Source organism: Diceros bicornis, chromosome 10 (assembly GCF_020826845.1).
Source record: "Diceros bicornis minor isolate mBicDic1 chromosome 10, mDicBic1.mat.cur, whole genome shotgun sequence".
NCBI lineage: Eukaryota > Metazoa > Chordata > Mammalia > Perissodactyla > Rhinocerotidae > Diceros > Diceros bicornis.
The window spans coordinates 70129534-70143951 of NC_080749.1; the positions used below are offsets into that span (position 1 = coordinate 70129534).

Here is a 14418-nt window from a genome sequence, read left to right on the forward strand (position 1 = left end):
CCCATTCACCACTTGAAATCCTTTTCTCCCGATCATCTTCCCTGGATATAATCTTTCTAGGATCTTTTTACCCTCTGTCACAAGCTGGAGAATGGAGAGCTGCTTCTCAGGGCTGTCTCATTTTCCTCTGGTAGGGCCATTCTGTTTACAGCATACAAGGTTAGGTGCTGCTTCAGGCAGGAGGCTGGAGGAGGGGACCACAGACACCTTAGAGCACTGTTTGTCAAACTTTCCACTGTGAAGCACCAAGTTCCCCTCTCCCCAAGTCTGTTGCTGACTGATGCCAGAAAAATGAAATAAAAGAAGACATAGAAAATTCAATCTCTAATTTTTTGTTTTAGTTTCAACAGACAGAATAAACTACCCAGTTGCTACCAAAACTTCTAAAAGCCTACTTTCATATGTAGACCGGTAACAGTCCATGGATTGGCCAACTTTGAGTAGTGCTGGTCCTTGGACCATACTTTGAGTAGTACTGCCTAGATGTCTCTTGAAGCATTTGTCTTATTTTTGAGCTACTGTGCTTCTAGATCTTATGATGCTTCAGTTGTCCATTATCACTAAAATTCCTAGTGCTAGGAGGTGGGCACTATTCCTGGGAGCTGCTGTTTTTAAATATCCACTCAACTACACTCTTTGGTAGCTGCTGTGATCTTCCTTTTCATTTATAGATTCCAACAGCATCTCGTACCTCTCTGTCTCCATGGAGACATGTAGTGTTTTACTCACTCATTCCCATCTTTTTCTACTTTTCTTTTATTTTGAAAGCAGTGGTACAAAAATTGCTTCAACTTTTATTATGGTTTTTATTGTCTTTAGACTCTAAATTTGAATAAAGCTTAGAATTTGTGTGTTGTTTAATGTCTCTGTTTTATGGAGAAAAATGAAATGAGGGGAAATAATATAGAGATTGCTGCCAGTAGTGTGAGGAATTTGGAGAGGGGATTTAATCTCAATTTTATGGGGAAGAGGGATGCGGGCTGTTTTTGAAATGTCACATTATCTTATTCACTAAAATTGTTTTTGAGTACACATAGTTGTTAAAAATTTTGTGTTAGTAAATAAATGAAAGAAGAGAACTAACATTTATTGCGGGCCTGGAATGTGCTAGGTACTTTACATATAGTAGCTCTTTTCAATAAGAATCTTTGCTTAATAGCTTATACAGAACCACCATGTCATATCAGAAGGCTTATTTTATAAGAAGTAATTAATTTAAGTAGGTTGTAAACTCCCCTTGGCAGATGATAATGTTATTGGTCTTAAACATTGGAGACACTCTTAAGCTGCAGGGTTATATAAAGTGGGCACTCGGGGAGAGGCGTGAACTCTTTGAGTCCTTTGGGGTCCTATTTAATTCATTACTGCTGTGCTAAATAAAAAATTCATCATGCCTCATAAAAGTACCCTAGTATTTCTAGGCAGTGAACTAAAAATTCACTACCAAGAATACAAACAGTGTGTGGAGAACCGTTCAAGCACTGATGGGGGGCAGGGAGGCAGAACATGAGGGAACCGTCATAACTGCGTTTTTCCAAGGACATCAGAATAAATCTGTCGGCCTCAGAAGATGATCCTGACATATGAAAACATTATAAATTATTTGGTTTCTAATTTTGTAGTTACATCAGTTTCTAGGAACTCTTCAGCTGTCTGCTAAAACAGTTAGAAAGCCTGCCTTCCTCATTAAGACTTTTGGTTCTGAACCTCAAATGACCTTGTATTACTTTACATCTGTGATGGCTCTCTGACTGCCAGTGACAGAGATGTCACTGACTTACTGTAGCCTAAACATCGTGAGCATTTCACAAGGCTGAATATATCCACATTGAAGCGGAATAGCTAAGCAAACTGAAGGCCAAAATGTAGTGAGCTTTCGTTTTGTTTCTTCTCCATGTGAGAAAGGCCTCTTCGTGACCTACATGTTTTATATGAATTATCAGAGATTTTGTGGCCAACTTTCGTAAGCAGAGCAACTTATATATATTTGTATTTCCATAACAACATTGCTAGTCATGACTCCTCTTGGAGCAGAGGCTGTGTTTCTCATTGCAAGACCCGTGCGTTTTGTACCATGATCGGAACAGTTCACGGGTGCCTGTCGGATCAGTTTGGATGTGCTGCAGCTGGGTTATTTTGCAGCACTGCAGACTCAGAACTGCTAAAAAGGGTGTTCTTCTATGTTGCAGAGTCCTTGTCTCATTGTGTACAACATGGCCTCGTGGATTACTCTTTAGGTCACTGGACCGCAAACCTATGTAAGCTCAGTCCCTAGAAAAATTTGGGTTTCTTAACCAAGGAGATAGAGAAGTATAGAAGTAGATAAACGTATCAGCATGTGTGTGAGTATAAATGTGTGACTCTCTCTATATGCTATAATGACATATATGACGTGGTTATATGATCTATCTGTGACATATATGCTATTACATATATTTATAAACGCGTGCATAGATGCCTGTTAACTCCGAGGTAAATTTGCTAGAAGCTCTGTGAAAAAAACTCAGATGAAGCTTTGCTTATATTCCCGACACAGTGATTGAATCCATGTGGAGCCTGCTCAATTAACATGCATAGGTTTTGATACCCTAGCAGTGAGATTCCCATCCTTTTGTCCTCCTGGTTACAAATGTCTTTCATTGAAATGTTTGTTTTCCCTTTCTCATTCACCTACTGCTATTTCACAGTGCTTTCTTTCATAAAGCATATTATTATATATGAATTTATATAATTACATGATAACATATATAATAGATATTATTCACAACACAGTGCAAGGTGCCAGAGAATACAGAGTTAAATTAGTTATCATTCTTACCTTAACAGGAATTTTTAAAATCCCCAGAATCATAAACTATCATCTCTAACCCCTTTCTCTTCTATGTAGAAATGAATTCTGTTGTAGATATTTTGATCTAGAAGTATTTTGTTATAGGCCATTTGTCCATTAGGAAAATGTCACCAAGATCAAATGAAATATAAACTCTGTCCATAACTGAGGCCAAGTCAGCCTGAGCTGAGCAACTGTTAACCCTAGATGTTCTACCATTTTCTGGTGGGAAGAGATTTTGACTTCAAAGACTTTGTATTTTGTTTGTCCGACAATTGATGAATTTTAGGATTCAAGTTACATTCAAACATATATATGTATGTATATTTACATATGTAAAGTATCTATGCATTAGAGAAACAATGAACTAAGAATTGATTATATACGGTGCTGTTAAGTTTTGCCAATTTTAACTGCCACTGTTCTTATGTCTAAAATGGCAGTGCTGTTCAGAATTTTGAGTACACGTGAAGACTACACCTGTTTGTCCCAAATAGGATAATTTTATATTTTTACGGTATACGTGCAAGACGTTGTCATTGAGAGTATGAACTCTGGATTAATGTATTCACAATCTACTCAAAAGTATTGCTTTGGAAAATGCTTACACTTTTATGCTGTGATTGCCAAGGCCATGTTTAGTTGGTCCCTGTAGTAGTCAACATAATTCAAAAACTAGACTTTGAAATATGGAGGATGATAATTTAGTTCTTGAGTCTCCTCCGCAATAAATTTTTCATTCATAGAGGTTATTACATAACATTTTGATTTGGACAAATATCTAAATATTTGAATAAGGATCCAAATTTACCTGACCTTTAGCACAGAAGAGTCAAAAGGAAATGAAGCAGAAAGCCTCATGAGATAACTATTATTTCCTGTTTCCAGCATGGTGAAATATTATGAAAATAGTCCTCTAAACTATGATGGACTTTGCAACTTATCCTACTAGTTTACTTACTTTCTCTAAAGTAGTGACTGTCCCATGAACTACTTGAGTTAAAGATCAAGTATTATGTCAGGAAAAAAATTATAATGGTTGTCTCTTTTGAACAATGAGGCTTTGGAGAAAATTACTCTTAATCCCAGCTTCCAAAAATGAATTATTAAAATGAACCAAGTAAGAGAATTCCTGAAGATAGTTAGGAGTCCGAGCATAGAAACTTTTTGACAGCTTAGAAGTAAGTATCCTTGAGGTATATTTTAAAATTATATTTGAATTACTTAAATAGATTTTAAAGTTAATAAAAGTGATTCCTAATTTCAATTTAAGTTAACCCATCTTTATATCTCAGTAGGTTTTGTGGGTTTACATACAGTTTAACAGCCGGATGGTGTAAGTCCAATCCAAATTCCAAAAGATTTGCTCCTGGCACCATTCTTTTTAACAAATTTGACCCCGAGAGAACTTGACTCCATTTTGCTTATGCCATTTAAAAGGTCTCTGAGAGACCTTTTTGGCCACCAAAAAGTTCTCATTCTTCGTTGATTCCCCACCCCCCCGACCCCCCTGCCCCCAATGCAGTTTGTCCCTGGAGTCCATCCTGGTCCAGAACAGGAATTCTGGAGAACTTGGTATGGCCATGTATTTGAAGTTTGAGGTTTGGCCTCAGTGAGGTCTGTAATCACTGGAATAAATGAAACAGCCTGGCCTGGATTTTAATATTTCTTGTCAGTTTACCTAAAAGAAAACTTACCTTTTCATCTAAAATACATGTTTATATATATGTTTGTGTGTGTGTATTTGCCACTCTCCGGGACAATTATTTTGCCTATAAATGCTTTTAGTCTTCTAATAGTATAATGAGTAGAAAGATAGGCCAGAAATTCATGTCAAGAAAGAATATACATAATATATGTGAGAGGCCAGAAATTCATGTCAAGAAAGAATATACATAATATATGTGAGAGTGTATGTGGGGATGAGGAGCAAAGAATGCAGTTGAGAAAGCAGAATGACAAGAAAGAAAGCCTGGAGGTGAGTTGCTTCAGAGGCTGAAGTGCAGAATTGGAATGCGTGGGTGATTCAGGAGAATTGGCCCAGAGAGCACAGGATGTCAGGAATTTGCTGGGAGGGCAGCCTCACTTGAAAGCCAGAGAGCCTAGAAAGAAAGTGTCCTGAAGTGACCAGAAGAAGAGTTCCAGTTTGGACTGGTGGGTAGAGGAAATGTCACCAAGATCAAATGAAATGTAATAGCATATAAACTCTTTGTCCATAACTGAGGCCAAGTCAGCCTGAACTGAGCAAAGGAGTGTGTACATGTAATTTATCAGCTTTTAGATGGTTAAACCCTGAGAACGATGGAAAATGTGGTTCAGGGACTTTACACATTGGAGAATGTGTTAAGGGACAATGCCCTTTGGAGGAAGGGTATTGCAAAGATGAAAAGACTGATGATTCTCAGTTACAGTCTTTAAAAGGAGACAGCAGAAATCAGGCATCACAGACCAGAGAATCTATTTGGACCCATTTTCATTACCCAGAAGGCAAATTGGAGGAAGACCTAACTCCAACCATTGAAGAAGTACCCGGCCTCCCACCACAGTTCTCAGGGCTCCATGAGATCATTTACTTCTCCTATACCGTATTTGCTAGTACTCCAGAAGCAGTCATCTTAGGCCTTGAGAACTTTATGTGACCTGCATAAATTCTTGGTGCTCAGTGGCTCCCCTTAGTCGATGCTTTTGGGTTGCTCAAAGGCCCTGAAACAAGTGTTGGGCAATGCACCCAAGGTGGCATTCCAGTTGCTCATTTATTATTTTTTCAACGGTGGGGAATGGGGCTGGAAGCCACCTGCAGGTCTCCCATGAGACATGGCAGTGTTTAGATTTGCGCCCTTATACCTGTAGGCAGAAGTACCATCACTCACACCTGGGGAAGGCTCTCTTGCTCTCGGACAGTGGCACCAGAGCCAAGACTTGAGAGAAAGCACTATTTGGGAAGCTTGGTTTCCTTACCTCAACTGCCCCGATGAGGGCATATGTTTTATTCTGCCAACATTTAATAGTTGAGCATTTCCCAGATCCTGATTATGGAACATTAGAACTAGGACAGCTCAACGAGAAACAGATTCCTTGGCAGATAGATTTGGGACATGCAGCATTCTCGATACTTTTCCAGAGTTCTTCAATGCGCGTGATCCTCTGAGAAGCCCTTTAAAAAGGAAACCTATTATTACTTCATCTAACTCACAGTGGCCCCTAATTCGTTTGACTTTGGACCTCATTTTCCCTGAATACTTATTAGCATTCCTTGGAACTCAGTATTAAAAGAATCGGGTTCTAGGAGGCAGATACTGAGAGGGGACGTGGACTGAGAGACGCAGAAGGATAAAACCACCAGAAACACATTTTGTTCACCTTTGAGCTATGAATTCTTTGTGTGTCTCAGGTGGCCTGCTGCTTGTAGCAGCTTACCTTTCAGAGTTACGAGTGAAGCCTGTGAAAGCAGCTATTCTCTGACAGGGCTGTGTTTCTTGTTATCAGATCCTTAGATCACCTACTTAGTTTTTTGAGTTGAAGAGTAATTAATTTAGTCTAATTGTGAGCAAACCAGTTTGATTTAGAGAATACTTTTGAGGAGAACAGTTCTTCTAAATTATAAAAAATACATTTGGTAAAGATACCCAGGTTACCAAGTTATTTTTGGCTTGAATCATCTGTGTAATATAGTAATTGTATATAAATGGTTGCTTTGAGAAGCTAGTTCTCCTGAGGTTTTGTTGGCTGCGCTACTCAGCAAATCTTTTAGCAGCCTGGTGATAACCTTTAAGCACAATTCCTGTTATATCTGAATTACTGACATGTTGAATAGAAAGCACAAATGTTTTAAAACATATTTATAGCTGGGAGTAATAAAGGCATTTGCAAACACTATTAATGGGTCTTCTCCCCTCCAAACAGGTTTTCAGTTTCTGCCTCATTTATTGATATGACTTGTTTTCATCCACAGAGGCCAGCAAGCTTGTTATGTCCTACGTAGCAGCAGTTTGTGGAAAAGGAGCGGAGGTTAATCAAGTCAAAGAACAGCTTTTACAGTCCAACCCTGTCCTGGAAGGTAGGATTTTCCGTGTACCTTGAGTTGGTGTGACTGAACAGTAGATCCAGTTTTCAGGGCCTTGCAGGTACCTGGTGTGCTGGGAGGTGGGCTGGCAGGGAAGAGCAGGAAGAGACTCAGGCCCAGACCTGCCCAGGACACGGGCTGCGTCCTAGGAACTCATAGCTTTTGCGGGTTAAAGGAGGGAACAGTTGACTCAGGTAAAAGGAGTTTTCCCACCTACAGTCATTTTTTTTCCCTTCAATTTTTATTTGAATCACTTCAATTTTGCTTGAAAAGAATCAACTGATATTTGCGTTTAACTTGATGGCTAGGAGAAACCTGGTGAAACAGAGCAACGTGAGTGCAGTGCAGTTTTATCATTCAGGATGACACCTGTGGCTGCTTATTTCCATTGGCAGGGAGATCAAGGCTATGCCAGAGAGACATTTAAGGGCCAGTTTTTTCAGGGCCCCAGAAAGCCTAAACCTGACTGTAGAGCTCAAATTCTATGGTTGGCCATCTGTATTAGTCGGCTTGGGTTGCCATAAAAAAATGCCGGAGACTGGGTGGCTTAAAGAACAGAAATTTATTTTCTCCCACTTCTGGAGGCTCAGAAGTCCAGGATCCAGGTGCTGGCAAGGTAGGTTTCCTTCTGAAGCCTCTTGGCTTGTAGGTGGCCGCCATCTTGCTGTGTGCTCACGTGACCTTTTCAGCATGTGTAGGGGAGGGAGGGGTAACCTGGTTGGCTCATGACCTCATCTAACCCTAATTACCTCCCAAAGGCCCCATCTCCAAATACCACACATTGGGGGTTAGGGCTTCAACATATGAATTTTGAGGGGAACACAGATGTTCACTCCATAATAGCATCAGAAAACAAAGCCAGGGGTGAGTCCCCTTAATGCCATGGAGGTTGACATAAATCATTGGTATAAAGCATCCTTTGATTTGGGAACAGTAAATCAGAGCCTTTCTCTATTGATGGCAAGCCCTTAGCGTTGCTTTATATTGGAAGCATGTCTTTACTGTCATTTAACACGGTTGTCGGGGTGGAGTAGGGTTTCTCAGCCTCGGCACTGTTGACGTTTTGGACTGCATAAGTCTGCGCTGGGGAGCTGTCCTGTGCATTGTAGGAGTTTAGCAGCATCCCTGGCCTCTACTCACCAGGTGCCAGTAGCATCCCTGCTCCACTTATTACCAGTGAAGATGTCTCTGGACATTACCAGATGTCTCCTGGGGGTGGTCAAAACCACCCCTGATTAGAATCTCTGGTCTAGAAGAGTAGCTTGGTTCAATCTTTCCTTCAAAGTCATGGAAGGTCAGGATTTAACATGGATAAAAGCAGAGCTGCTTTGGGGTGGTTGGAATACTCCCTGACGTGGAGGGACAGAACCCTGCTCGTTGTCTTTGTCACTCAGGCCTAGCCCCTCCTTCCACTTTATTACAGGGAGATACTGTGCATCTTTATCCCCAAGATAGTGAAATAAGAGTCATGAAAATACTTCAACTTTGTGAAAAGCAGAGGCTGAAACATGTATTACATTGTTATTGATCTTTCTTCCCCTTCATTATCTTAATGAATAAAGAAGCTGTTATAAAAAGTGCTATATCTTCATTTTGTTGTTCCAGTATTTGACTTTTTGTTTACTGTCTTTTGCTTTTAAGTTAGGGCACTATACATGTGTTGTATTTATGCATATGCTTATTTTAAGAATGCTGTGATCTAAAGGAGGAGCTTTGTGGAATGCTGTAGCTTGCATCTGTGATTAGAATCTGGCCCTTTATTCGATGGTATTTGAAACGAGGCCCCAGTGCAGGAAATGGAAGAAACGTCTACTGTGGGCATGTATTATCTTTTATGGGAATGCTTTACTTCTTAACCAGAGCTGCCACTGTAAATGAACGTTTAGAACAATGAACTTAAAAAAACAATCGAGGAATGTGTCTCAAGTGTTCTATAATGGAACACTTGTTTTTGATTCTGTGGCTCACAATAAAAGACTTCAGTGTTTAGAGCTGTGTTAGTAATGTGCAACTCAGATTTGTTTGATGAAAAGATGGTTTATAGCTTGCAAATGGCGCCCTGAATAAAGTTTTTCTGAAGCAATTCCTTCACTTGCCCTTGACCTTCAAGCCACAATAAATTGTCCTTTATGTATCAGCATCTCGAGCTGGACTTTGGGGCTATGCAAGTCAGTTCACTTGGCACCCCTACGTGTTCACACCCACCGGGAGGGACTAGCCTATGAAAACACAAAAAATGTCATAGTCCTCATGATAACTAGGTCAACCCTCACCATTACGAAGGTTGCATTTATTAAAGCCTTTTAGCTGGTGGTGGACATGGAATAATGAATGACATGACCCTCGTCAGCAAGCATCCTCTTTGAGTATTTTCCATGTACAGGTTTCCTCACTCAGTATAGCATCTCAGCTTATTTTCTATCCAAGAGAGAATTTGATGTCAGGGACCTACCAAACCATACCCGTTCCAAGCGGAATCTCTGATACAAAGAACTCTCCCTGTGTTGACTTCGTAAATTTTGTCTTAACTGAGCAGGGGCCAACTATTTTTTTTTTAATCAAAACCATAAAAAAGCCAGCTAACGTGACGTATAACACATCAGGTTTGATTACTGAATATCCAAAGTGAACTTCAACTTGAACACGTGCTCCCACCTTGGTCAGGTGATTGCTTTCAAAACTTGGACCAGCTTTTAGCCCTAAGTAATCATCTGAGCTCTCGTCACTCTAGCCTTCTCTCCATTTAATTTAATGAAGTTTTGGAGGCTTCCAGGGATTTGGCGCCTGGCCTCTTAATCTCAGATTCATTTCTATTCACCACGTCCTCATGAACTCTTCAGTCCTTGCTAGCTGCAGTGTGGCCCAGGGATCCCAGTACCAGCCTTGGGGTGGAGGTGGGGAGGTATTGATAGAAATGCAGAATTTCATGCCCATCCCCCAACCCATTGAACCAAAGTCTGCCCTTTAACAAGATCCTCAGGTGATTGGTTTGCACATTCAAGTTTGAGGTGCCATGCTGGGCTTCCAAAGCATCAGACAGGGATCCCCTCTGTTTATAGAACTTATATTTATTTAACTTGGTGCTCTACTACCATGGTCCTGATTAATTTGCACCTATATTATGCACGAGCTTGGTGAAACAGTCCTTCTACCTTATGACACTATGAACTACCCCTGTTAACCAGGAGCACTCTGTGCCTGGGGCCGCATCAACTCATGGTTCTTATGTGTCCTCATTTAAAAGGGAATCTTGTGGGAGATTCCAGCGCTTCAAAGCAGCTAAGATTGGAACAAACTTGGATTTTGTATTATGGATTAAATTGGTTTTCTTTATTTCCTGGAAAGTTTCACTTAGGTCTGATGGACATAAACTAATGAAACTGTGTAGCATGTTTAGCCTATGGGAAATAACTTTAGTTTTCAAATCTCTTACTCTTCTGTATTTCAGTTATATATTTAATCACATTTAAATGGCTTTATTTTAAAATTAAAGAATTTAAGGTTTCTCCTGCCTCTTCCCTCTGGAAACCTCATGAAATTCTACCAAACCTTTGATAATATTAAGTAGTTGTCTCTGAAATAACCTTATTCACTGGTGGAAGATCATAAAAGCCTTGCTTGCTAGCTACTTAGTTGACTACTCTCAAAACAGTTCAAAGGTGTTGGATTAGACAAGATTAAGTTTACAGTAATACTTGGAAAAAATTCCATGAATCATGGGAATGTCTCTCTTTTTCTGTAAACTTATAATAAGACATGGAAGTTTTAGCAAGTTATTATGACTTCTGTTAAATGTGTTTCTATGAAAAGTTTGGACAGAAATGTTGTTGCTACAAGTTATATTTTCTAGGATTTATAGATGTCAAATAATTACATTTGCTTTATCTTTCTGCTTGAAATTATGTTCTGTCAATTTTAACCACACATCTGTTTCTTCCTTACTAGCTTTTGGAAATGCCAAGACTGTAAGGAATGACAACTCCTCTAGATTTGTAAGTATTTGTGTAAGCATAAGTGTTAACACTAATATTTAGCTCATGTATGTTTAAACAACCAGCAGATGTTTAATATTTCTTAATACACACATTTTAAAGATAAGAACACCATTATTATTCAGACAGTGAAGGTTCTGTAAGGAATATTTTTTCCTTTCTGGAATATTCCTTTTTAATTCTTGGAGTGACAAGCTATTTTTTTTCATGTGTTCTTGTCATCCATCTAAAATTCCATGAGCAATTTAAATGAGGCTGTTTAGAATAACTCTTTGTGTGAGTTTTGGTATTTAAAATTATAATGAAGAATCAGAAATTAAGTACAGTAGGACCCCCTTATTCTTGGGGGATACCCACCTCCAAGACCCTCCCCCAGTGGATGCCTGAAACCGCAGATAGTACCAAATGCTATATATGCTATGTTTTTTCCTAACCAACAGGCTAACAGGTGGGTAGCAAATACAGCACGGATATGCTGGACAAAGGGGTGATTCACGTCCCACGTTGGATGAGCAAGAGGACACTAGATTTCATCACGTTACTCAGAACAGTTTGCAATTTAAAACTTATGAATTGTTTATTTCTGGAATTTTCCATTTAATATTTTCAGACTGTGGTTGATTGAGGGTAACTGAAACTGCAGAAAGTAAAACTGCAGATAAGAGGGGACTACTGTAGAAAGAAGGATAAACTGGGTGTCAACTTTGTATACTTGGTAGCTTTTGTCCTTCATTCAGTGGGACCAGAAAGGATGGGGGTGTATCCTAAAACTTTATAGAGATAAAATCATTAGGTTTGGCAACTAATAAGGGGAGAACTAAATAGTAAAAACTGAAGCTAATTGATGTTTTGAGTTTGGTTGAGTTGGAAAATCCTAATTCCAACCTAGAAGCCTTTCCAGCCTCGTCACCCATCACTCTCCAGCGTGCACTCTGCACGTCAGCCCACTGGGATCTCTCCAGCTGTGCTGAGCTCTTTCGTGCCTCTGGTCTTGACAGAGACGCAGACGCTGCCTGGAGGCAGCTGGGGGAAATATGTTGAGTGTGATGGTGGCATTTTGAAATTAGTCCCTTTTTTCTATGGTTTAACCAATCTTATAAATTCTTATAAAAAAGATATTAACTTTATAAGCTGTCTTCTCATATAACATTACTGGGGACTATTTTTGGTGGTCTTCTATGCCTCTCTGCCAGAGACCCTTTCTCTCCTTTCTCTCTCCTGTCTTTTAGCCCCTTTAAGCTTTTTTGTCATTAGAGTTACCCAGTGCTAAGGCACGAGAATGCTGTCAGGTGGAGAAAGTTTTGATAGCTTGGAAAGTGGAAGACTAAGGTTCCCAAATCCAAGGCTGTGAATTTTTTCCATTGGATTAGCCCCTTAAGTTGTTATAACTGATTTGAGCCATGCCTTTTCCTGTTGTGGTAACATGGCTAATCTCATTACATAAATAGAAGTAGAAGTGAAGTGTGGGCAGATAGAAGTAATTCTAATAGGTCAATCTTCTTTATGGGATAGAAATTTTTTTTTGCTGTTTGCAAGTCACACCCTCTTTAAAAGAATTGCAAATATGTTTAGTCTATAGACCATAAAAATGCAGAAAACCATATTACTTAAAGAGTCATTAGTACTTAATGATATTTGAAAATCTAGTGAAAGGCTTGGCAGGTGATCTGACTTATTAAGTAACTTCAGAGAAATCCTGTTATAACACAAGTATTAGGATATGAGATTAATACTTGATTATAGGCTAAATCATTTCATGCCCAGGTTTTAGTAATGTCTCTGCTTTGTGGTCTGACTTGACCAGTAATATGCTCAAATCCATGTTATAATATTATAGTAGGACTCTGCTGTATTTAAACTGTATATAACAGTGGTTTATGACTCCCGGGAAATGACATTTCCTTCGACTGTGTTTGACTGGTTAACCCAGAGTAAATTTCTTGATCTCTTCACTGAAAAATCTGATAGACCCTGAGATGGTCCAGTTATGTGTGCTCCTTGTAGCTGACATTTTAGAACAGTGTTCCCCAGGAGGTGCCTCACAGTGCCCCCCCTCCCCACCCACACCTCTAAATTGACATAATTAGCTTCTATTAAGAAACCTACTGTTTTCGCAAAAAAAGAAAAAAAAAATTTAAGGCTTTGAAAATCTTTGTTTGTGACTAAGGATTTTGGAGGAGGGAGAGGTATTATGTTGAGCATCTGCTGGATGCAAAGGGCTGAGCTAGGCCCTGGGGAGTGTAGGAGGGAACCTGTAGGGTCAAGATCACCAAACCTCTCATTCAGTAAGAATTAAAAAAACACAATTTATTAATTTGTTCAAAAACTCTGTTTTTTTAACATAGTTAAACATGGGTCTCCCTGCACCTCCTCTTGCAGCCTATGGTCCTTTCCCCACCAGTAGCCAGAGTGATCTTTACACGCTTATGTCCTCTGCCTGCTGAAAGCCCTCTGTGGCTTCCCCTTGCACCTGGGACACAGTGCAGCCTCTCCCGCAGCCTTCTGGGCCCTGCATGAGCTGGGCCTGCCCCGCCCGTCGCTCACTCTGCCTCAGCCACGTGGCCTGTGTGACCGTCAGGCTTACTAAGCACCTTAGGCCTTTGCATTTGCAGTTCCTTCTGCATGATGGGCTCTGTCCCCAGATCTTTGCATGGCCAGTGTCTTGTATCATTTAGGTCTCACCTCAAATGTCATTTCAGTGATGCTTTTCGTAGACTCTGTGACTTCATCTTGTTTTTATTTTTTTAGGAATTTATCAGTCTCTGGAATTATTGTACTCACTTCCCCCGTTTACATGGTCACTGACCTTAGAGCAGGAGCTGTGGGAGCAAGCACCTTCACCTTCTTGTTCACTGTGGTGGCCCCAGTAGCTAGAGCAGTGCCTGGTGCCACTATAGACACTCAGAAAACATTTATTGATGAACCAATACCTGTTTTTGAGGAGCTTATAAACTAATGAGAAAAAATAGACATGGCTAAAAATAATTATAACACAACACATAAAAGTTCCCCATGCACAGTTCAGAGGAAATGCTATGGAGGTTGAGAACAGAGAAGCGGGAGGAGTCTGGGGCTGGGACAGTTCTGATGGGCCCATGAGATTTAAATGTGCCAAAATCAAGTGGAGAGCAGGAGGAGCTGGCAGTACAGCATGAGGAAGCCTGGGGAGAGAAACCAGTGTGGACCTGCATTTGCCAGAGTTAGTAGCTAGACCGGAGGGTCTGTGAAAGGAGCCGTGGGCCAAAGGGCTGGAAAGATGGGTCACGCCTCAGTTGGAGAGCTTGGAATATCAGGTTCAGGGGCTTGGCCTTTACTTTGTAGGCAGTGGGCAGCCGCTGGTTATTTCTGAGCGACATGATCAGAGTCAAGCTTTTGGAGAGTCAGCAGGGTGTGGCTGAACGAGAAGAGCACTGCTCCAGTGTCAGCTGAATTCTAGGTGCTGTCCCATAGTTTATCCCTGGTCGGCTTCCCATTCCATTCTCTACACTGTTTATTCTACTCTCTTCAGACCTCTTGTCCTTTACTCTCAGCTG

The 14418-nt window shown here is 40.3% G+C and overlaps 1 protein-coding gene across 5 annotated transcripts in view; it reads left to right on the forward strand.

Annotated features, from left to right (window-relative positions):
• Positions 1-14418, forward strand: part of MYO1B (myosin IB) — a 180700-nt gene that overhangs the window by 94216 nt on the left and 72066 nt on the right. For all 5 annotated transcript variants that reach the window (XM_058549453.1, XM_058549457.1, XM_058549454.1 and 2 more), the window contains 2 exons: positions 6783-6887; positions 10839-10885. In XM_058549453.1, the coding sequence (XP_058405436.1) occupies positions 6783-6887; positions 10839-10885 (152 nt within the window). The remainder of the gene's footprint in view (positions 1-6782; positions 6888-10838; positions 10886-14418) is intronic.